The sequence below is a fragment of the Manis javanica genome, chromosome 2 (assembly GCF_040802235.1).
Source record: "Manis javanica isolate MJ-LG chromosome 2, MJ_LKY, whole genome shotgun sequence".
Taxonomy (NCBI): Eukaryota; Metazoa; Chordata; class Mammalia; order Pholidota; family Manidae; genus Manis; species Manis javanica.
Genome location: NC_133157.1, coordinates 121,797,227 through 121,823,035, shown reverse-complemented (window position 1 = coordinate 121,823,035; position 25,809 = coordinate 121,797,227). Strand labels below are relative to the sequence as shown.

At 37.3% G+C, this 25,809-nt stretch overlaps 1 protein-coding gene across 11 annotated transcripts in view; it reads right to left on the bottom strand.

Moving 5' to 3' along the window:
• BEND7 (BEN domain containing 7) overlaps nt 1-25,809 on the bottom strand; it is a 100,594-nt gene that overhangs the window by 34,010 nt on the left and 40,775 nt on the right. For 8 of the 11 annotated variants that reach the window (XR_012128053.1, XR_012128054.1, XM_073229273.1 and 5 more), the window contains exons 4-6: nt 23,855-24,117; nt 14,750-14,806; nt 6,734-6,959 (exon numbers count right to left, since the gene is read on the bottom strand). Coding sequence is in view for 9 of the 11 variants with exons in the window: in XM_073229273.1 (XP_073085374.1) it covers nt 6,734-6,959; nt 14,750-14,806; nt 23,855-24,117 (546 nt within the window). In the remaining 2 variants the exon portion in view is untranslated. The remainder of the gene's footprint in view (nt 1-6,733; nt 6,960-14,749; nt 14,807-23,854; nt 24,118-25,809) is intronic. The other 3 variants (XM_073229278.1, XM_037001699.2, XM_037001698.2) reach the window with 1 other exon arrangement.

Sequence of the window (25,809 nt, the reverse complement as noted above, 5' to 3'; positions counted from 1 at the left end):
CTTCTTAACAAATTTCTCCATATTTCCATCTGCTCCTTCCATAGCAAACAGATGGATCTATGGTTTGAGGAAGAAGAAGAGCTTTCTTGAGCTTATGGAAGACCAGTGAAGAAGCAGGGGCGGATGTTTAGCTTGCAGTGGCTCCAACTCCTGGATCTGATTCACTAGGTCTGGGATGGGGCCTGGGTAGCTGTCAGAATCCACTCTAAGAAGTACAACTTTGGTTGAAGAGCCCCGGGGGTAAACTATGTTTGAGTCCATTTCACTGACATTTATATTCATGAAGTTAAATACTTTATGGTAAACAGTCTGGTGAGGACCAAAGGCCCATCACTTAGAAACACTTCTGGAGGCAAAAGGCTTTCACCCAAGTGTTTCGTTTAAGCTTCATTAAACTTACTCTGTAGTTAACATTTTCCATTCTCTTTACATTTAATACACTCATCATTCCTTCAAGGTCTAGTTCAGATGTCACCTATCCCACAAGGCCCTCTCTTTCAGGGATGTACACCCTCTGTGCTTGTACGGAGGGTGCATATACCTTGGAGGATGGTTCTGTGTTGTGGCTCATTGTTCACGTGTCTGAAGCTCCAGTAGATCACCCATTTGTTAAGGTCAGGGGCCATGCCTTATTCATCCTGGCTCACAGTGGTTGAGAGATAAAATGTTAGTGTTATAAACAGAAATTTCATGCCTGCTGATAATTTCTTAGTTTGCAAGGTCAGTGAAAATACTGTGAACATTTTGGTTTTCTCATGACTTATCCAGTATCAGAAAAGCAGCAAAGACCATGTTTTCCATATCACACTGGTGAAAAAGTTGGCTGAATAAGTGCTTCTAATAGGAAGTCAAGGAGGCTGGCCAAGAACTTGCCAAGAATGTAGACTACATATTCTTCAAGAATGTCATGATAAGGCCATCTGGGAAGCCATGCAGCACTTCTTTAGTGCTCCACATGTTAAGAGTTGTGTGAAGTCTGGAAATGTCTTTCTTTCACCTTGGTAAAATAGGGAGCTATGCGGTCCAGTTCCATGAGGCACTGCAGGAAGGACCCCTGCAGGAAACAATCATTTAAAGCCCCAGAGGTTCAAAGGATGAGAGCCATTGACACATGCTACCTTCTCATTTGCTCCAGAAGCACAGCAGCCTTCAATAACAGGGCACTCATAAGGAACAGAGGAGGAACACAGTTTCACAGGAGGCTGTTATATGCTACCAATATAGATGGTGACTTGTCAGGACCAGCCGTTAGCTTTGGGAGCTGGGATGGCACTGCCTCCCCATGGATGGTCTGAAAACAACTCGCGCCAGGGTCACCTGGGGCTGCGTGTTCACAAGTCAGATTTCTGGGGCTACACTATACTTTACCAAATCAGTCTCTGAGGATGGGTCCCAGAAATCTGAATTTGAACCAATACCTCAGGTAATTCTGATGCAAACTGAAATATGAGAACCACAGTGGAAGGGGAGAACATAGCTGGCTCTACATGTAGGATGGCAAAGGTTCAACATCACTGTTTACCCCTGGAGCTCCACAAAAAGTGGGGAAATACAAACAAGAATAACTAGGTAATGGTTACAAACAGAGCTATGTATCTGACATAATTATAGAGTTGGTTATATATTATTTTGTTGTTACATGTAATGTAGTTCTATTTTAAACTGACCTGCTATGTAAAAATATGAACAGATAAATTAACAAATGATTGTTCACTTTCTAAAAGGAAGCTTGAATTAAAGCATTCATCAATTGTTTCCAACTGCCAAACATTTCAGCTAGAATTTAATTCACAGAAAACTTTGAAAGACTACTTATAAGCAGTATGACTCCTAAGCTCATGCTCTATGTGTACTGAAAGTGTTTCAGAAGTGTCCCCTTCCTTAAAGAAGGGATCACACTTCTGTTTTCCTCCCTACCATGATCTGACTGGTTCTCACTATCTTCAAGAGAAGATCTACCCTTGACACTAGTAAGTAAACTGAGGCATAGCTGTACCTTACCCAGAAATTCATTTTGAATATGCTTTGCATATACCATAACTGACAGGTCATTTTGAATACTGTGGGCATCTTCCTATTGGAATTTATAACAAATAAAATGCTAAATTTTAAGATAGAAACTTAAAGTTGGGATACCTCTCTTTCTTTTCAAATACTCCTCATAGAAAGAATGAAGTGTACTAGACAGTGGCTTTGGGAGTCAGAGAGGTCTGCGGTTAAATCCTGCCTCTCCCACTTACTAGCTATTTAAGTAAGTTTACTTAATTTTTGATAGCCTCAGTTTTCTCTCCTGCAAGTGAAAATAAAATCAAGCTGGTGCTTCATCACTGTTCTTACAGAGTTCTAAGAATAAACTGAAATTACTATCAAGAAGTAAATAATAAATCAGATGTAAATTATATTCAAACATATTAATTTAAGTTTATGTGAGATCAAACAGAAAACAGCTATTCAGTTTTCTTGATTAAATCCCAATGAACTGAATGGTAGTGTTCAATAAAAATGGAAAACAAAGGTATGCTAAAATGACAAATACAGACCCTACAAGTCCCTAGAATTGCTGGAATAAAACGAAAGGTTTTGGTGTTCAGTTTAGCAGAGCCCATGAAAGGGTGATGTCAGATGTGCTCAGGCTTTCTAATATTGCAAGAAACATTGCTAAGTTTTGGACATGCCACCCACCCAGGAGTGTTCCCTCCCAGGGATGTTCCGATCCCTGGTGGCTCTCTTGGCAGAGCACCAGCACTGACTGCCTCCCAGGAGAACAGGAGTTGGTTGTATGCCTGTGTCACCCAGAGTAAAGGCTGAACAGCCAACTAGTCCTTTCACTTGAAAGCACACAATTTTCTTTGAAATCAAGAATCTAGGATTATCAAAAAACTACCAGAACTAATTAAAGAGTTCCGTAAAATCCCAGGACACAAAATCAATATACAGAAATCTGTTGCATTTCTGTATATAAATAATTAACTGATAGAGAAATTAAGAAATCAATCCATTTATAATTGCAACAAAAAGAATAAAATACCTAGGAATTTTTTAAAAAGGAATATAGTATAGATGGATAGTAATAAAACTTTTTCAACTAATCACTATGGAGGTGAATTAGAAATCATAACCCAGATTCTAAAAACTGCTTTATTGCAACTGTATTTTCCGAAGAGTATTCAGAGATCCTATGATTATATCAATATTTAGATAACTCTCACTAAGTCAAGCCACGTGGTCTCCTGATATATGATATCAAGAACCCGATGGTCTTAAGCAAGTACAGCATCAAGTGAGGAGGACATACCTGAGTACTGACCTCCACTCTGTATTCTGGCTGTAAAGTCAATTCTGAATCAAATTCAAGATATGGAATTATCTTTAGCATTAAAACTTAAGACCCCTCTTAATAAGATCACAAGTTTCTTCTTACCAGAGGTAAACTCAAAGGACTCAGGTGACTGTTTCTAATTAAAGATCCTTTCATCATCAATACCTTGGGTCACACCCATAAATGAACTTTTAATGAATTACCAGTAAGTGTTAGCCACCATAAAACAGATAAGAATATGTGAAAAACGTGATCTCTACAAAGAGGCTTGTATTTTATTTTCAAGACACTGTCATGAGGAACATTAATTATCTGTATAAAAAACTTTGTTAAAATCCCCACAGTAAACTCTTTTTCTTTTTGGTTCATTAATGAGTCCTTATTTATAAACATTTTACAGATTTTCATCTTTTTTTCCATTGTTGTCTTAACAAACCTAACCACTTTAAAACAAAATATAGCCCCTACTGTTATTTTTACTTAAATATTCTATGAAATTGACTACTTTTCATTTATTCCTAGGTTTTTAGAGCTTTTCAAACTAATACAGTATTTAATATCTGCAAAATCTTTTCAAAGTATGTGGTAGATAGCAATAGCAACACAAGTAGCCTTGACTGTTATGTAGAAATAAACTATTTTATCAGTTTCCCAAATTACTCATTCAAAAGACTTGGGTGACAGGATTAAATTTCTCCTTTTATCTCTACTAATAGCAAGAAAAACTGGGCATAGTTACTCTCTAAGACCTTCAATTAATAACTACTTCCAAATGCCAGTTTATATTATAATATGTGGGCTTATAAACTTTTAGTTACTCAAAGTATGGTTACATAAGTAAAGGAAAAAAGTATTAGGGAATTAAGGGAGTTGTATTAAATTTATATTGCATTTTGGTTTCCATTTTTTGCTTTCATTGGCATTTTATTAGCTGGTAGAAATTTGCAATGCTGTTTTGATGTCAATCATTCCAAGTTAGTTGTGAGAAGACATGAGTATGGCTGTTTTGTACCAGGCCTATCATATCAATAAATTAAGGCCAAAGTCAAGGTGAAAAATAAAAACTATATTTCTTCACTCACACAACATATATTTATGGAAACAAACCTTACTATGTGTAAAACTCTTGGTGATACGCAACAGGCAATGAAAAATACTCAAGACAAAGCTTGTCCTTTGATCAAAGGACAAAGAAATGATCATTCAAAGAATGATCAGAAAAAGTCAGGTAAAAATGTTGGTTGACCAGTAGGAACAGAATGTTCTTATAAGAGGATAAATCTGATATCATATGCATACTTTGAATAGAGGTTTTAGGGAAAAAAAGTTTGTAGGAATGGATATAGTAACTTCCAAAGAGTGGGATTATGGGTGACTTTTAGCTTTCAATATGGTTTTATGATTTTGCTTTTTTACATGCATGCATTATTTTTGTAATCAGGAAAAAAATCTAGATCAAAATACATGTTTATGAATGAACACTGCAAGGAAACAAGTGAATGTACAGTATTTATTGACTTGGGTTGTTTGGTGGCTTATGGATAGAATTCTGTTTTAAAGTTTTTTCTTCTAGAATTTTAAGGCTAGATTTAATTCAACAATAACAGAGTAAGATGGAAAATTTAAGTTCTTTTATTTGAATAATATGCTTTATTCTCTATTAGGAGCAGAAGCTTCATTGCCATTTTTATTTCTAGCTAAAGACAAACGCTGTCAAGAAAATTAAGGCACGTTCTCTATTTGTGTCATATACTTTTCAAAATATTGTATGATGTCAGTTTAGACTGAAAGTGGTAGAATAAACCCGTATCAGTCTACTTGCAATGATATATTTATTTCATTATCATCTGTTATTAGGGTCACTCTTCTATTGCCATTAAAATGGAACATGGTCATTGATGGTTCTCTAATTTCCAAACACTTTCACAATGTTAATACACTGTCCTGAAAAAAAAGAAAATCAAAACAATTCCTGGCTACATTTCAGTGTATTTAAAAGGTCCAGCATGAAAAGCATCATCAGCTTTGACCTTCATGTTTCCAGAAGGCCCAAGCCACATTAAATCGAAATGGGATCCTTCTTCACTTCAATAAGTCCCAGTTACATCATTGACCATTTTTCAAATTCTGTAATCTTGTTTTTAGTGTCACTTCAGCCTGAATCATTCTTTTCAGAAATGGCACAGTTTGTGATGTCTCTAGCTTTCTTATTTAATACAACTCAAATGTCACTTTAAGTGAAACTGTTCTGTTGGAGAATGAGAAATTTTCTGTTAATGAAGGCTTACATCCTTCTAGCCATGAACAAACTGTCTGGTACTTGCTAACTCCATTTGAAGATTGTAATATTTTGTAAAGTTAATTGTGGGTTTCCAAGTATCCTGAAAGCAGTACTAAGTTCATTTACTCATTTTGCAAGATAATGGGGAGCAGGAGTGGGGAGAAAAGGCTCTCGATATCCAGTCCCAGTCCGCAAGCCAAACAACTCAGGGGCTGAAGCGATGAAGAACATGTCATCAGTGATTCTAGTGCAAATTAAGGCCTGATCCCAAATTCCATTTTCATGGTAGTTGCGTTTATATTTGAAAATTCATTTACATTCCTTTTGAAAATAACATTTAAAAACTTCTATTACCTAAAATTACATTTATCAGAGTACTAAATAAGGACAGTAGTACTAAATAGGTCTATTTCTTAACTTTCTTAACTAAATAAGAGTACTAAGTAGGTCTATTTCCTAACTTTAAGGATGTGGAATGGAATGGAAATGGAGATCCACTCATACAAGCATCTGCATGTCTGCTATAATAATGCAGTGGAATTCAGACACATGTTCATTGGCGTGAAGGGAAGAAACCTATGGTTGTCTTTGCACGTAAGTGGTATGATGCCATGTCACAAACTAGAGGGAGAAGAGTAGGGCCAGAATGTGTGGGGATGCACAGGGTTTGGCTCACATTTAAAATGTTTTTAGAAGCCATGACCTGGTAGAGTAACTCCTGAACTTAGAGAGAAATGCTTTATTTTTTAAAAAGTATCATAGCTTTACTTTTATTTAGAACTAAAATTTTAAGTCAAAATCATATTTTGATAAAGTTCTTAGTATTACTGAGAAGAAAATACCTTCATTTTAAAAGTCAATTAAGAAAAACACTTCTTTTTGGTTCTAAAACAGATCAATCTGGCTCTTAAATTAAGATTTTAACAAGTTCACATCACCTTGAAATACCAAATTCTAGTGGTATTTGGGGTGTTGAGTTACAGAGGTCACACCTAAAGCCACTCCAGTGGGTTAAACTGCCAATGGAAAAATAAATTTGCCCTTAGTTACTTTACTAGAAGTACAGTTGCATCGTTACAGAATGAAGGCAAAGCTCAACACGGAACCTATAAAATGAAATGATGCTGACCAACCTTTTATTGCACCCACAATATTTTGGTCTAGTCCTTTCCGGTTGTCATTGAGTCCTCTTTTCCTCTTCCCATTGGGTAAGGAGTTAGCCAAAGTCTTGTCATCAAAAAATGCACACACCAGCTTTCTAAACAGAAGGCTTCCTGAGCGAGTGTAGTTTGATAATATAGAGTCCAGCTGAGATTTAGGCATAAAGACATCAAAGCCTTCAGCAAGTTGCACTTCTGGCTACCAAAAGAACATAAATATTTCATTAAGCAAGATTTAAAGCATTGACTTTGGGCATTTGTGCAACAAAGAAAACATCATGAGCTTTTGAAATGTCCATATTCTCCAAACAACACAGTCTCAGCTTTGTGTGCTAGTATTTGCAATTTATAAAACGAATTGCTAGTTATAATTCACAAAACAAGATGTTCTAATTCCAGTAGTAAGTCTTTTCAAAAGCAATGATAGAAGTATGCTGAAAAAGTCTTCTTGTCTCTAGAAATAGTCAATAGTAGACTGGATAATCAGAAACTCATATAATGCTGGAGCTTCAGGAGACTTGACTTTGGGTGAAGTAACCTCATTTTTTTTAAGTGAAGGAACTGAGGCTTAAACACATTATAACAAAAATGACATAAAAATAAACTTAAATGTATGCAGTGCATTACAGTTTACAGATTTCTTTCTCCTACATTAAATCATTTAATTTATTTGCCTAAGGACATGAATATAGGGCTACCCCACAAACCCATGTTTTTTTTCTATGCCAGTGTTTTTCAGCTGTGGAATTATATATTTTTTTCTCTCATGGAAACTTATGTAAACTAACACATAAAATAAATAAAAATGATGAGCAGGTGCCCTGAGCAGTTTAAAATCCACTTTTCACCCCTACGTTTGGGAGGGGAGTCTCAGACGCCACCCCAGAGCACCACTGAAACCAAAGCACTAGTCACACTGCCTCCCTGTCCATAATTTTCTGACTGGAATCTGGACCAGAAGACTTAAAAGGTGCTTTTCAACTTGGACTCTACTGCACTATGGTATAAGCTCAGACGGTTATAATACATTCTCTATCAGCATGCCATGGATGCTTACAACTTGCCTTCTCATCTAACCCAGTGCACATCATTTGCTTTTCAAAGCCTTTCCTAACCCCCACTTCACTTCCCAGAGAGGTGGCTCTGCACTCTCTGTCACTGCTAGTTATTTGACATACTTATATGATTGTACTTACTATACTGTATCATAAATATTTATTAGATTATGGTCCTTCCTGATGCCTGTAACTCAGACTCTGTATCTCCAAGGCCTGGCACACAGTAGGCACTCAATAAATTCTTGCTGAATAGATAAAAGTTCATTAGTCATAATTTAAACAAGTCATTTGCTGTTAATAATAACATGGTGACTTTAAAATAGTAACTTTAATATGAAGAAATGCAATTATACTCATAGACACTGAGAAGTGACTGGTGGTTACCATGGGGGAGAGGTTGGGGTGGGTGGTGGGGAGGGGGATAACAGGGCACAAAAATTCTTAGTCATAATGTAAGTTGGTCATGGGGACTGTAGTACAGCATGGAGAATATGATTCTGTAAACATCTTCCTATGTTGACAGATAGCAACTGCACTAGTGGGGGTGAGGATTTAATAATATGGGTAACTGTTGAACCACTGTATTATATATTTGAAACCAATATAAGATTGTATATCAATGATACTTCAATTTTAAAAAATGCAATTAGTAAACTTTCATTAGGAAGACAGTCAGAGGAAAACTTCACTTAAGATGTATTATAAAAGCTTGTTCTCAAATCTCCTATTTATCACTTTGTAAAGATGGTACTACTTTAGATTTTCTAAATTATATTAGAAATGTGAGGATTTGGAATTAGTTTTTTTCTTGGAGAACAGGAATTATTATTTCTGTTTGTCCTATTGCTTCTCAAAATGCCCAGCACACTATGGTCAGAGTAAACAGGGCTCAGACAAGGGCTTAAATAATTCAGATGATACGAGAAGGAGTTTGGGTCCGCTCTTCCCAAATGGAATTCTCAATTGGATTATCCATAAAGTTACCTCATTTCTCCGCTTCACTTTGCCCTTCGACTTTTGGTCTCTGGATGCTTGGTAAATGTCACTATAAAAACAGTGCTGTCAGATTGATTCCTGACTTTTTCACCCCGCTGCTGGGAAAAGGTCTGTAGTGGAGGGTGACGGTTGATGGGAGCCAGGGCTGAACCCCCGACTCCTGGAACAGCAGCTGGCACACACCAGGCACTCAATGCATATTTGTAGAGTGATTCAATATAGAGGTATTAAGATTCAGAGAATTTTACCATCCTAATCTAAGACAAAGTTTTATTCATATTCCAGAATTTTATTTTGTACATCCTGTGGCTGCATGTATATATTTTAACTCTAAATAAATTTATTTCAGATTGTTGCTAAATGTTTCCATATCATTGAAAGCCAATTAAAAAAAATTCCAATTTACTTTACAGAAGCAGCTACTCACAGCTATTTGAGGGTCTAAGGTAGTACAGAAGGCTCTTAAATTTACAAGGGAAGAGACAGAAGGACACCAACTTATCTTGTCCGTATAGCTCTGCTGGATTCTGAGACCATCAAACAGGTGCTTAAAATTCAGCCACTTGATCTCTCAGATTCCCAGAACTTGCCCTGGGACTCATCCTGTAGAACTTAGACCCTGGTTGAGAAACACTGACCTGAACTACCTACAGGCAAAATTAGCTACTCTTTTCTTTACATGCTCATAGCATGTTCTATGAACTGTGTTCCTGGCACTGTGCACACTATATTTAGTTGGGATTTTGTGTTTCTCATCAGAATGGGTACTCTTCTGTATTCAGAGTGCCAAACACCCAGTCAGTGGCCAATAGCTACCTGTCAGAATAAAAATACACTACATAGGAATCCATTCAATGACTGATACTGATTTAGAAATCTTTTATCTCTTTATAAAGGAAGTGGGTTTGAAAGTCTGTCATGCCATGGTTCAGTTAATACCCATGCTAACTCAGGGCAGAGACTACTTACAGAACACTGGGCTGACTGAGTCAAAAAATATTTACTGAGCACGATCCATGGGTAAGGAATTTGAAGTTGGGCTCACTAGATGGGATGTACACATAACTACCTATTGTACGAAGTATGAAGTGGTAAGTACCACAGAGAGGTACAGAACATCAGCAGCACCTGGCTGGTGACGGGTGAGGGACTTCAGGAGGATTTTAGCAGCATTTTATAAGGGTCTTGGAGGTAGGATTTAGAGACAGAGATGTGGTTGCTGTTTCTGGCACCTGCTGTGACTCCTAAAACTAAATATCTGGGAGGTTTCTGTGCAGCCAAGCGATTACTGACGCGGTCATAGCAGCAGTTTGGTTTCTGAGGCGTTATCCCAATGCAGAGGCTGTCATGCTTCCTGTTCCATTTTCTCTTGACAGATACTGTGATTTTGAAGCCTTGTTTCTAGACCAAGGAAGGTGAACTCACCCAGTTATGAGGCCCTTATAAAGGAGTCAGTTGTATTAGTTGAGGCAGTGCCAGCAGGAGCAAGAGCAAAGGGGACTAACCCCTGCCTGCTTCCTGCTCCTCATGCCCTTTCTTGGAAGCAGATTTCTTAGCTATCAGTGACTGAGCACTAGAGCTATACATCTACAAGGCACCGTGAAGCAACAACCAGTTCCTTAAAAAAAGAAAAAAAAGAGGGTAGCTTTACTTTCTGAGACATGAAGAATAGATAATAGGAATAACTGACCTCAAATTTTCACTATGAACCTTTTTATTTCCTCTATTTTATAAATATAATCAGAGTCTATTACTGCCACATAATGATCCACAACTTTGCACATATATTTAAAAATAGGTTAAAACTCTTTAATTGTATCATTGAATCTTTTTGTTCACTGGCTCCAGTAACAAATGAGCTCTCTGCTTACTAGTGATGGCTGAGAGAAACCACCACTATTTCAAATGAATACCATTTTAAAAGTATAGACTTCCATTGACGGAATCACTACTTGATACTTGAGTGAAGACAGATAGCTGATACACTAATTTATAGATTCCCATGATTACTGAAGTAATATGATCTTTAAATGATGACTTCTAAAGTATGGGGCAGAAGTTATGACACTTAGAGTCATCATATTAAGAGTTTAGAGTCTGAATTCCCACTATAAATTTGGATTTTCACATATATCTTGCTTATTTTCAGTACCTCAGCCACTTAGCACAATAATGCATCAAATGCTGAATCTGCTTTATCCAGTACATTACATCTTACACTGGGTGACACTCTGGAGCAAAAATTGCATGTAGTCATAATGGCTCTTGAAAACCTTAATGGGCCCAGGTCTGTGGACATTAACTATCTTGATTCTCTTCACATGGCAGTTGTGGTCTCCCTTTGCTTAGAGTAAGTGGGGTCAATATGAAGTTTAGGTAGGGAGATCCCCAAGCAAGATAAATTAAAAGATTTACCCTGCCAAGTCCCTGGGAGCATATCATGTGATTCCTCTGTGTAATCTAAAGAAAAATATGTAAAAATTTTAAAAGAGATCATACAAATTAATCACCAAGAGAATATTTCTGATATAGGCTTTTTACACAAGGTATTATCAATACCAAATTACAATAAAACTTGTAAAAACTACATGTGGTCATTGAAACAGTAAAGAATTGCATGAATATATTCATATTAGGCCTTACCCCAGATTTTCAATTGTAGATTAATAAATTATGCACAATAGCTTCTGACTCACTAGCTAGTTAAGTTTCAGATTGGCTCAAGAGTGAAACCTGGGAGAAAGCTATGGATGAAGAGACCTGTTAAATAAGACTATCCAAGTTTGGACTGAAAAGATGTGACAGAATTCATGAGATTGTTTAAAGGCTGTGAATTCAGTCTTTCTGTTTATAATACTATCATATACAATGAACATTTACTTTCATTTAGTATTTCTTTAGCAGTATATTAGGTGTATTTCTGGGAAAATGAGCTTTCATTTATGGGAAAAAAAAACGACCAAACCTCCTCATAACCGATTTTATTTTTCTCACAAATGTGATGTGCTTCTGTTTGAGAAAAGGCTAAAATTGTTGCCTATAGCTCAGGTCTGTCTGCTCAGGTAGAGTAACTACTGTTACCATTTATTAAATGCCATGCCAAGATCATGGCCAAAGAGCTGGGTATCCACAAGAATACATTAGATTGAAAGGCAGGCCTGTTCTAATTGGTTCAGCTAGCAGAGCTGTCACCAGCTCAAAACAGGTGTGATCCGGGATGCAGCAGAGCTGAGATGCCCAGTGTTGACAGGGCAGAGGCTTCAAGCTGGATGTTCTACATCAAGACTCATGTTGTAAGGTGGAGCTCTGTAGTTAAGTAAAAAGTTCTATCCCAAAGTATGTGTAATCTATATACTAGCATATATTTAATGTTGCATAAGATAACATTACAAGAAGTCATAAAAGAGCCAATCCTTCCTTGATTTTTTTATTTGACAAGATTTTGGTAGAACTAAGAATTTAATCTTAGAAAACACAATACAGCCCCTTGAAAATTTCTTCATGCATTTGCATAATGAGACACTCCAAAGTCTTTTAGAGATGTTTTTAGCTTTTTCCTTCCTTAGGTATTAAATTAATGACTCCGAAGACTATGACTTGATTTATGCTAAAGACAGCTTTAGGACATATGATTTTAACCATTGCAATCTAGCTTCTTCCATCATAACTCTGATGAAATTGCTCCTTCAAACAACATCCAACCCTGAGAGCCTGTCCTGCTCTTCCAGACTCCCATGTCACCTTTTGACTGCCTAGAGTTTATGTCCTATTATATTGTAATTATGGCTCATGTGTTTTCCTTATACACTCCTTGGAGGATAAGGACTACTACATTCATTTCAGTAAGCCCAGAAAATGGTGATATAATTAACACTTATTTGCTGCTTACTATGTAGTCCAGGCCCCAGGCTAACACATATTACATGGATTTTCCAATTTAATTCTCACCCTCTGAAATGGCTACTGTTATTATTCCCAATTTGCAGATGTGAAAACTAAGGCTTAGAGAGGTTAGGTCACTTGTTTAAGATTATCCAGCTAATAAGTGAGGAAGCAAGGATTTGAACCCAGGCAGTGTGCACTAGAACTTAACCTCTCAAGCATATATTGGCCATAATTTCAGTGTGTCAATGAATAAATTAAAAATTTGCTTGCTTGCTTGATTTACTTTACTAGTTTCCAGTGGATTACTTTATTTATTGGGGTAAAATGTTAAGGAAATTATTCAGAATTCAGAAGCTATTTCTGTTGAAAGAAGCAATATATTTTAAATTATTTATTTTAAGAAGAATGACATAAAGTAAACATTAATAAAATTATCTTAAGTGATGGATATCCATTCATAGATTTATCTTCTGATGACTTTTTAATTTGACTAATCAAGGATTACTGGAAAATATTCACTGTAACTACAACAAATAGAAAAAAGGTTTTCTACTATTAAAAATTATCATAAATGTGTTCTTAAAAACTGTTTCACCTAAGCCAGGAAACAAGCAACAACAAAAACAAATGTAGGCCACGTACATCTGCCCTGAAAAAACAAAAGACAATATATCCAATTCAGTAGGGAAATGGGGACTGCAAAATCCAGGACTGTCTTGTCTGGATATAGGATACAGTATTAGGTTGTAAAATTATGAAGAAAGAATATTGTATTTAAATCTGAAATGTGGTTTTGGGTTTCTGCTTCTGTGTAATTTAGGTTTGAATTTTATTTAATGTGCTCATTTAAAATGGGCCAAATAATCCTGCCCCAAAAGAGAAACATTTCTGGCCATTCTCTTTTTAAGAACACTTTGTTCATGTGTATTCATTCATACAGATAAATTTATTTAACAAATATTCATATTTGTTCCTATAAAGGTTCTTAGCTAGGACTACTAAAGTTTAAAAAACAATCAGTATTTATTGAGTACTTAAAATGTTCCAGGTACTACTGTAAGTGTTTTATGTAGATGACTTCACTTAACTTTTCCAGCCAGCCAAGTCTATGAGGTCAGCCCTACTGTTCTCCCCATTTTATGGAGGAACAACTGAGGTAAGATAGGTGGGCTTGCTCAGTGTCACATGGCTGAGCTTCTAGCCCAGGCAGCCTGACCTCAGACCTGCACCCTTAATCATTAAGTTCTCCCCCAGACCTTCCAAGTAAACAGAATTGCTATAGTCCAACCTTTTAGTCTCCTTCATATAAACAATATCCCATGAACAGTTATAAGCATTGACCACATACAAGTACTGTGCTAGAGCAAGTACCCTAGTCTTTCACTTAGTGAACAAAGGCACCCATAGACTGGGTTTGAGAATCAGTTCTACCTTTCTGGCTATGAACTTGAGCAGGCTACTTATGCCCTTTATGCCATCACTTCCTCATCTATAAAATGAAGATGATGATAATACTCCAAAAAGGAAGGATGAAATACAATAAATTATTTAGAACAGGATACCACAAAAATATTATCATCATATAGTTCCTGCCCCTGAGAAGAAAGGATGGAAAATCATATAAATAATTACAAGCCAGTATAGAAAGTGCTATAAAAGAGGACTGCTCAAGATTTTTCTAGGATTAAAGATGGCGGCATGAGAGGTGAGACAGAGGATTCCTCCCAAAACCACATAGAATATGAAAATAAAATTAATATAACTAATTCTGAAAGAACAACAGCAAAGAAGGCTGTGCCGGACTGCATACACCTGGAGAAAGAACAGACCTCATGGAACAGGGTAGCATACAAAACCTGTGATGCAGTGGGACCCAAGCCCTATCTCCACCCCAGGTCATGGGTGGGAGGAAGAGAAATGAAGTGGGGAGGGAGTGGAGGCCTAAGACTGCTGAACACCCAGCCCTGGAGATCTGCTCTGGGAGCAAGAACCTACACTTCATGGTGCTCTGGAGATTAGAGGGGTTGGAAAAGTAAGACAGGTGGAATACCTGGAGAGACTGAGATTCCAGCCGCTTGTGGAAAGCAGGGATCCACATCCGGCTGCTCTAGGACAAAAGAAAGGTGGGCAGTCAGACAGACTTCCTAACAGTGAGAGGGCTGATAAAGTGGCAGAGACTGCACAAAGCTTACTGCTCAGAAGAAAGGACAGGTAGACAAAATTGTACACATGCACTCTGTCAAACAGGTTGGGAAGTTTCAGGACCTTCAGGAGCTCCATTCCCCCAGCTGGCTATGCAGCTCCAAGGCCCCTGCCCATGATGCACAGCCTGCTGTGCCTTTCTCCCGGCCAGCCTGCACTGACTGGCAAACTGACAGCCTCTGCCCTGGAGTCAGGCCAGACAGAGGGAAGCCCTGTCTATGGTAGCTACAAATGCAAAGCATAGAGGTTTACACCCGTGTGCTTGGCCCACTGCTTCCGGCACTGGAGACAAGCAGCTGGAAAGCAGGAAACAGCTCTTTCCTCCCCCCAGGCACCAGTGCCACTCCCCTGTGACCCCTGACATTGCTCCAGGAGCTGAGCAGCTCCAGACAGTAGAGCTTCTGGGCACTAGACGGTGCCACATACAAATATGAAACAGCAAAGGAACCTGGTTCAAACCAAAATCCCACAAACACCAGGAAAAGGGTCAAGTGAACCTGAACCCATCAATCTTCCTGAAAGAGATTTCAAAATAAAAGTCATAAACATGCTCATGGAGGTACAGAAAAATATTCAAGAATTGAGGGAAGAATTCTGGATGGAGATTCAATCCTTATGGAACACAGTATCAGAAATGAAACATACAATGGAGGAATTTAAAAGCAGATTAGATAGAGTGGAGAAGATAACAAATAGAATAGACATTAGAGAAGAGGAATACAAAGAAGTAAGGCACAGAGAGAAAAAAGGATCTCTAGGAATGAAAGAATATTGAGAGAACTATGCCACCAATCCAAGTGGAACAATATTCGTATTATATGGGAACAAGAAGAAGAAGAGAGAGAAAAAGGGATAGAAATTGTCTTTGAGGAGGTGATTGTGGAAAATTTCCACAATCTGGGGAAGAAGATAGTCTCTCAGGCCAAGGAGGTGCACAGATCTCCCAACACAAGGGACCCAAGGAAGACAATACCAAGAAATACAATAATTAAAATGGCAAAGGTCAAGGATAAGGACAGACTATCAAAAGCAGCCAGAGAGAGAAAAAAGATCACATACGAAGGAAAACCCACCAGGCTATCATCAGACTTCTCGACAGAAACCTTACAGGCCAGAAGGGAGTGGCATGAAATATTTAATGCAATGAAGCAGAAGGTCCTCAAACCAAGAATATTCTACTCAGCAAGATTATCATTTAAATTTGAAGGACAGATTACACAATTTCCAGTAAGCAAAAGCTAAGAGAATTACCTAGCACAAACCATCTCTACAGTGTATTTTGAAGGGACTGCTATAGATGGAAGTGTTCCTAAGACTAAATAGCTGTCACCAGAGGAAATAAAACCACAATAAAGAAAGTAGAACAATTAGCTACTAAGCAGATGCAAAATTAAATCAACTACCCCCAAAGTCAGTCAAGGGATAGAGAAAGACTACAGAATATGATACATAATATATAAAGAATGGAGGAGGAAGAAAAAGGAGGAAAAAAAAAAAGAACCTTTAGATTGTGTTTGTAATAGCATACTGAGTGAGTTAACTTAGACTGTTAGTAAGAAAGTTATCCTTCAACCTTTGGTAACCATGAATCCAAAGCCTGCAATGGCAACAAGTATACACCTATTGATGATCACCCTAAATGTAAATGGACTGAATGCACCAATCAAAAGACACAGAGTCACTGAATGGATAAAAAAATAAGACCTGTCTATATGCTGCCTACAAGAGACTCACTTCAAACCGAAAGACACATACAGACTAAAAGTGAAGGCATGGAAAAAGATATTTCATGCAACTAATAGGGAGAAAAAAGCAGGATTTGTAGACCTTGTATCAGACAAAATAGACTTCAAAACAAAGAAAGTCACAAGAGACAAAGAAGGACATTACATAATGATAAAGTGGTCAGTCCAACAAGAGGATATAACCATTATAAATATCTACGCCCCCAAAACAGGAGCAGTGACATATGTGAAACAAATACTAACATAATGAAAGGGGAAAATAGAATGCAATGCATTCATTCTAGGAGACTTCAACACTCCAACTCACTCCAAAGGATAGATCAACCAGATACAACATAAGTAAGAAGACAGAGGCACTGAAGAACACATTAGAACCAATGGACTTAACACACATCTAAAGAACACTCCACCAAAAAGCAGCAGGATATACATTCTTCTCAAGTGCACATGGAACATTTTTAAGAATAGATCATATACTAAACCACAAAATGAGCCTCAGTAAATTAAAAAAGATTGAAATTGTACCAACCAGTTTTTCAGACCACAAAGGTATGAAACTAGAAATAAATGATGCAAAGAAAACAGAAAAGCCTACAGACACATGGAGGATTCACAGTATGCTCCTAAATAACCAGTGGATCAATGACCAAATAAAAACAGAGATCAAGCAATATATGGAGACAGATGACAACAATAATTCAACACCACAAAATCTGTGGGACATAGTGAAGGCTGTGCTAAGAGGGAAGCATATTGCAATACAGGCCTACCTCAGGGAAGAAGAACAATCCCATAAGAACACTCTAAACTCACAATTAATGCAACTGGAAAAAGGAGAACAAAATGAGGCCCAAAGTCAGTAGAAGGAGGGACATAACAAAGATTGGAGCATAAATAAATAAAATCAAGAAGAATAAATCAATGAAAGCAGGAGCTGGTTCCATGAGGAAACAAACAAAATAGATAAACCCCTTGCCAGACTTATCAAGAAAAAAAGAGAGTCTATACACATAAACAGAATCACAATTGAGAAAGGAAAAATCACTATGGACACCATAGAAATACAAAGAATTATTAGAGAATACTATGAAAGTTATATGCAAACAAATTTGATCACCTAGAAGAAATGGACAACATTCTAGAAAAATGCAACCTCCTAAGGCTGACCAGAAAGAAACAGAAAATCTGAACAGGCCAATTACCAGCAACAAAATTGAATTGGTAATGAAAAAACTACCTAAGAACAAAATTTCTGGACCAGATGGTTCCACCGCTGAATTTTATCAAACATTTAGTGAAGACCTAACACCCATCTCCTTAGTTTTCTAAAACATAGAAGAGGAGGGAATACTTCCAATCTCATTCTATGAGGCCAACATCACTCTAATATCAAAACCAAGCCAAGACAACACAGATAAAGAAAATTACAGACCAATATCCCTGATGAACATAGATGTAAAAATACTCAACAAAATATTAGCAAACCCAATTCAAAAATATATCAAAAAGATCATCCATCATGATCAAGTAAGATTTATTCCATGGATGAAAGGATGGTACAAAATTCAAAAACCCATCAACATCACACCAACAAAAAGGACAAAAATCACATGATCATCTCCATAAATGCTGAAAAAGCATTCAACAAAATTCAACATCCATTCATGATGAAACCTCTCAAGAAAATGGGTATAGAGGGCAAGTACCTCAATATAACAAAGGCCATATATGACAAACCCACAGCCAACATCATACTTAACAGCAAGAAGCTGAAAGCTTTTCCTCTAAGATCGGGAACAAGACAAGGATGCCCACTCTCCCCACTTTTATTCCACATAGTTCTGGAGGTCCTAACCATGGCAATCAGACAAAACAAAGAAATAAAAGGCATCCAGATCGGCAAGTAACAAGTTAAATTGTCACTGTTTGCAGAGGACATGATACTGTACATAAAAAACCCTAAATAATCTACTCTAAAACTACTAGAACTAATATCTGAATTCAGCAAAGTTGCATGATACAAAATTAATATACAGAATTTTGTTGCATTCCTATACACTAATGATTAAGTAACAGAAATCTCAAAAACAATTCCATTCACAATTGTATCAAAAAGAATAAAACACCTAGGGATAGACCTAACCAAGGAAGTGAAAGACCCAAACCCTGAAAACTACAAGACACTCATGAGAGAAATGAAAGAAGGTACCAATAAATGGAAATACTGCCTGTGCTCATGGATAGGAAGAATTAATATTGTCAAAATGGCCATCCTGCCTAAAGCAATCTACAGATTCAATGCAATCCCTATCAAAATACCAACAGCATTCTTCAACGAACCAGAGAAAATAGGTCTAAAATTCCTATGGAATCACAAAAGAACCCAAATAGCCAAAGCAATCCTTAGAAGGAAGAATAAAGCTGGGGGCATTATGCTCCTTGACTTCAAGCTCTACTACAAAGCCACAGTAATCAAAACAATTTAGTACTGGCACAAGAACAGACCCATAGACCAATGGAACAGACTAAAGAGCCCAGATATAAATCCACACATACATGGTCAATTAATATATGATAAAGGAGCCATGAACATGCAATGTGGAAATGACAGCCTCTACAACTGGTGTTGGCAAAACTGTACAGGTACATGCAAGAGAATGAAACTGGATTATAGTCTAACCCCATACACAAAAGTCGACTAGACATGGATCAAACATCTGAATGTAAGTCATGAAACCATAAAACTCTTATAAGACAACATAGGCAAAAATCTCCTAAATATCAACATGACCAACTTTTTCCTGAATGCATGTCCTTGGACAAGGGAAATAAAAGCAAAAATGAACAAAGTGGGACTATATCAACTAAAAAGCTTCTGTATAGCAAAGGACACCATCAGCAGAACAAAAAGGCATCCTACAGTATGGGAGAATATATTTGTAAATGACATATCCACAAGGGGTTAACATCCAAAATATATAAAGAACTCACATGCCTCAACAATCAAAAAGCAAGTAACCCGAATAAAAAATGGGCAGAGGATATGAACCGACAGTTCTCCAAAGAAGAAATTCAGATGGCCAACAGGCACATGAAAAGATGCTCCACATTGCTAATTATCAGGGAAATGCAAATTAAAACCACAGTGAGATATCACCTCACAGCAGTTAGGATGGCCAGCATGGAAAAGACTAAGAACAACAAATGCTGGTGAGGATGTGGAGAAAGGGGAACCCTCCTGCACTGCTGGTGGGAATGTAAGCTAGTTCAACCATTGTGGAAAGCAATATGGAGGTTCCTCAAAACACTAAAAATAGAAATACCATTTGGCCCGGAATTCCACTCCTAGGAATTTACCCAAAGAATACAAGTTCTCAGATTCAAAAAGACATATTCACCCCTATGTTTATTGTAGCACTATTTACAATAGCCAAGATATGGAAGCAACCGAAGTGTCCATCAGTAGATGAATAGATAGAGAAGATGTGGTACATATACACTATGCAGCCATAAGAAAGAAACAAATCCTACCATTTGCAACAACATGGATGGAGCTAGAGGGTATTATGATCAGTGAAATAAGGCAAGCAGAGAAAGACAAGTACTAAATGATTTCCCTCATTTGCAGAGTGTAACAGCAAAGGAAAACTAAAGGAACAAAACAGCAGGAGACTCACAGACTCCAAGAAGGGACTAGTGATTACCAAAGGGGAGGGGTGGGGAGGGCAGTTGAGGAGGGAGGGAAAAGGGAATTGAGGGGTATTATGATTAGCACACATGGTGTGGGGGATCATGGGGAAGACAGTGTAGCACAGAGAAGACAAATAGTGACTGTGGCATCTTACTACACTGATGGACAGTGACTGCGGGGTATACAGGGTCTTGGTAATATGGGTGAATGTAATAACCACATTGTTTTTCATGTGAAACCTTCATAAGAGTGTATATCAATAATACCTTAATTAAAAAATTATAAAAATAAATGAATAAATAAAAGAGTATTGCTCAAATTATGTTGGAGCCTCAGGGCTGGGGGTACAGAGAGGGATAACAAGGAAAGAACAAGAAAGTGGGAGTTAAACTGAGGAGAGGGCTCTAATTAAAGCTGTCCTAGACCCAAAGTTTTGAAAGTTTATTTTGTATACTATGCTTAATGCAAATGCAGATGTTTCATCATTTGCAGACTAAATATTATTTATTGAGTACCTTTTATGTGCCAGACGCTACAGTGGGATTCTCCCATAGGCTCTTAATCATTTTGTGTTTACAACACTCTGAAGTGTAGACACTGTAGACAGTTTTGCTTAGAGTTCAATGTTTTTCCAAATTGGGGAATAACCATTATTAATCAGATGATTGGTGGTCTACCTGCCAGAATCTACAACCCCAGAGGGTCTTTATTTTTGTGCTTCTGCATGGGTGTACCAATTTGTATTTGGGTGACACTAAAAGTCACAGCATAAAGAGCTTAACACACTGTGTTTTTTTTAAATTTAGAGCAAATTTTTTACATTCAAAAAAGTAATAAAGTGTAAGTTTGATGTGTCCTTTTTTTTCATTGCTTTTAGCTTTAATCTTTCTTTTGTGCTCCAAAGGCTAATGAACATTTTGAGAATACTGAACTTAATTGTAGTTGCATCCAGAACTGAAAGCCTACTTCTGCTTTGCTTTTACTATCTCACTTGACAGCTAGTAACGACTTAGTCTTCCAGAAGAGACATTTGGGGGTTACTTTCACAGCCCTCTGTGGATATCACCAAAATGTCCCCTTTCTCTTTCTCTTCAGGCTTACTGCTGGTGTAGACCCTCCCAGTCTCTTGCCTGCTTGACTGTAATTATCTTCCTCTTGGTCTCTTTGTCTCTACTATCTTCTTCCCATCTACTTATCATTCACAATGCCATTCCAGTTTCCATTCTTAAACAGAGGTCTGACTATTCCTTTACTTGAAATTTGCACTGGCTCCCTAGTGCCCACAAGATAAAGGCCAGGAGCCCCAATGTGACATTCAGGCTCTCACTATTTGGCCCCATCCTACTGTTAATAACATCAGCTGCTACCAGTGTTGGCCAGACACTGTTCTAGCAACACTGGACTGCTTGCCCAGTCCCACAGCTTTGACCCAATCCAGCCAATGCTGGACACTTTCCAGTGCCCATCTTCAAATACACAATTCCCATCCTCTTAGATTATGTATATCTAATTATATTTTCTCCAATCTGTTTTATAGAATAGTTCCTAAAAGACTATATTTTCTGTTTGCTCCTGTGGACTTCTACCACATTTTAAAAGGCTCAGGGCTAAGAAATAGTGAAAGACAGAAAGGGACCTAAATTTGGATGCCGTTGTATCGATGGTCCCATTACCTAAGGGAGGCAATCTCCACCCACGCTGAGGATCAGGCCAGGCTAGCCTCGTCAATGCCAGTGAGCACCATCTGCAGACAAAACTTAACTGCCCAGTGATGGGACTCACTGTATGGCCCTCTAGGTGCAGCTAGTTTCCATTGAACATAGTCAAAGATGTATCAGCTGGCTAATGTAAATATATCTATACATATTTTTTGCTTTTCTTTAGAAGCACATTTTAAATTTAATAAAAAGATAATCAGTACCTGAGTTTTTATAGACAATTCTTAATGTACTTTATTAAATTGAATAGCCTTTGTTAGCAAAAATAAACATAAATAAAAATCTAATTATTTTTACTTGGTATATAAATAAAATTATAATACTGATACTGCTAAAGATAAGTCCTATTCTATTTCACTAATGTACATTAAGGCCTTTGTCAGATCTTCCTCAATTTATCTTTGAAGTAAATTTAGAGCTTAAAAGTGAAAAAAGGAGGAAGTTCAGTTTACATTATACAATGTAAATGATTGCTTTTGGTATATTATTGCCTATCAAAAAAGAAAGCTTAGAAAAATTCAAGAAAAATATTAAATGGTTATGATAACTGCTTAAGATTGTACTTTGTGTTGTGGGATAATTTACCTCTGTTGACAAATATGTGATCTGAGTTGCAATGACAGGGCCTTAGTTGCAATGACAATGTGATATAATCACATGAGCTGAGTGGCCCAGGGCAGAACATTATCATCATTAATGATTTTTTTTTTAATAAGTTTTTAGTCTGGAAGAACTTCTGAACAATTGTAGCATGTGTTCGCAGATAAAAAACAAAAATAAAAATCCCTTTAACACCAAAGATGTAAAGTTCAAATGATCTTCTAGTCTAAAAATGTCCCAAGATGATTATTTTGTTATCCCCCTTTATTAAAGATGCAATATAGATACAGATTAGCAAATTGTCTTTCCGCAATTTGAAAGGGAACGCTTTTTAAAAATAGCAATTTATTTCTTATGTAAAGTTTAAAAGGTAGGGCCAAACTCCAATCCCATATAGGCCTGTGGGAGTTCTCAGCAGGATTCTCATCCTATGCAATCTGATAATAATAGATCACTCATTCTTATTTATTTTAAGAACTCTCCTAACAAGTTGGGGTTTACAACATCATTGTACTTAGATAAAGATATTGCAGAATGTGCAGGTCTCAGCACATTATTAAAGAAATTCATTCATGGTCATGTGAATATAGAATAGCAAGTCAAATGGATAAAGATGTCATCCAACATTTTGGATTGCAACAACTTTCTAGCTATGATATTAAAATAGAAAAACCTCTGTAGAGTGTTAACCTATCATTACACAGAGTAAACGGCATTGCATGGCAAGCTAATTAGCAGTGTAGCTTACATCTATAAAATAGAATTAGCACTACTGCTCCTTTTTTATTATTAGTTTGTGTTTCTAGGAAGGTGTGACCGTATCTGTAAGGTTCTGTTCATTTATGACCATTTACGGAGGATTTAATTATGCTCTTTCAGCTCTCTACACTGAGGAAATTCAAAGTGGCCACTTCAAAATTTAAAATGGTAAAGAAATTAGCGAGCGTATTATTTATTCCATTCTCCTTTTTTTCAGAGATAAAGAATGGAAACACGTTTAAATAAATAAGGCTAAGGTTTTCCAGAAGAGAAAATTCTAGGCAAAGAAATTAGTAGTAGTCTTCCTTTCCTTTTCTCCACATATTCTGCAAGTTTCTCTAGTTTTCTTCGGCAGTAATTAAGTGGAAAGCACATTAATACTACAAAATTCCTGAAAGTTACATCACATTAGCCTCAATAGCCAGAATATATCAACTTACATCTGAGGAAGGTGATTCAAGAACAATTCCAAATCCTAGGACGCGGTTTTCCACAGTGGAGGTGTGCTCAGCCGTATGGAGACTAGACGGCTCAGAGGCCACTGCTGTCATCTTTGTTTCTAACATGCCAGGCTTCTGCTTCACAGTCAGAGGTTCAGCAGTCTTTGAGGGCACTTTTTTCTTTTTATTTCTCTTGCGTGAGACAGCAGTTCGCTGGGAGCATATAAGGGAAATTGGGGGTTGTTGTCTGTTTTGGGTCCCAACTGTGAACAATAAACAAAAATATGGTACAGTCACTTGTATCTGACTTAGGAAAACCTATCACCCGTCTGTCTAGATGGTCCACAAACTGAGACTGAAGTGAGGCTTTGTCAAGGAAGCAGACCAAAATCAATCTCACACAGGTCACCAAAAAGAGGCTCTGGGGCACTAGAGTTCTACACGAAAACATCCATAAGAAAACTGCTCCCAGCACTGGGGAATAACCACATGGCAATGCTACTGCCAGCTTCAATGGAAGCAAAGGATTATGAGCTGTCAGAAAATATCTGAGCATGATTTTACAAGTCATATGACACTTTCATATAAATGAGAACTCCAGAACTTAAACTGAGGTGTAGATCTCCATGCTTCTGGTAAGCCAGCCTCAGGAATATTCCAACTGTCACTTGAGGTTAAACTGATCAGTTACTAGCAATCTAGAGGTGGCAAAATTGACAAAAACTATACAACGATGATCATTTGGGCAAGACTGATCAAAAGAATGAGTCTGGAATGATTTGTAAGCTTGTGGGCAAAACCTGCTTGTCCTTTTATCAGGCCAGATTACTGCTCCTCACAAACCAGTCCTGCCCCACGCACCAACTATGTCCGTAGTGCTGCACTACCGGATTCCCCCCAGGCTGCTTCTCAGTACCTTGGTTTCGTGTGGCTGAAAATTAGGAGTAATACAGTTCTGTACCAGTCAAATGAGTTAGTAAAATCCAGAAATGGTTTGAGTTCCAAAGATGAAAAGCCCTGAACAAGGACTAGGCACTTGCACTGAATACATGGAGAAACTAAGGACAGTATTAAAGGTTTCACTGGTGCACTCTGAGAAGTAATGTAAAGTTTAATATGAAAATATGGTATTATGTCTTAAGTCTTCACGTATTTTAATAAAGCTTGCTAAATATGGCCATAGGACATGCCTGCTTTTTTACAGAAATACACCTATAAATATAAGTCAAATGAAAACTAAAGATCTTTCAATGCACATAAATATGGATCATTTCCTACTGGTTTGCATATAAAGAACAGTTATACTATCATGTTGCTATCTGCATTTCCACACTGGAAGGAAATTTATATGTAGGTCTTAGAAACAAATTACTTGCACTGCATATGAGCACTGGAAAGGTTTTTAATCACCTGTGCAGTAATCAGTCTAGCTCACTGGTTCTCAGTCTAGGCTGCACTTTAGAATCACCCTGGAGCTTTAAAAACTGTCAGTGGCCCAGAATCACCCCAGACTTAACTGCACTGGAATTTCCAGGGTGGCATCAGGCATTAGTGTTTTTTTTTTTTTTAAGTCCCTCAAGTAATTTCCAATATGTAAGCTGAAGTGGAGAACTTTTCTCTGACCAATGTGAATTTTCACCCCAGGGGAGGTCTCCATCCCTACAGTGAAATGGACAATGGAAGCAATTACCATGAGTCTAGGACTCAAGCCCCTCCAAGCCATATGACTCTTAAGTTTAATGTGAAAATGTTTTTGGTTTAAAGAGCACAGAGACTATCTGGGTATTTCTTCTCCCTTTGCAAGTCTAGACATAGCCCTAGTCTCTTGCATCCAAATCTTATCACTTGATCTTATTCCCTGTCTTCTCCCTAAAGCAAAGGTGAAACTTTTGAAATATAACTTAAATCTAGTTTTATAGGCAATAAATCTTAAGTAAATCTATCCACACAACAAA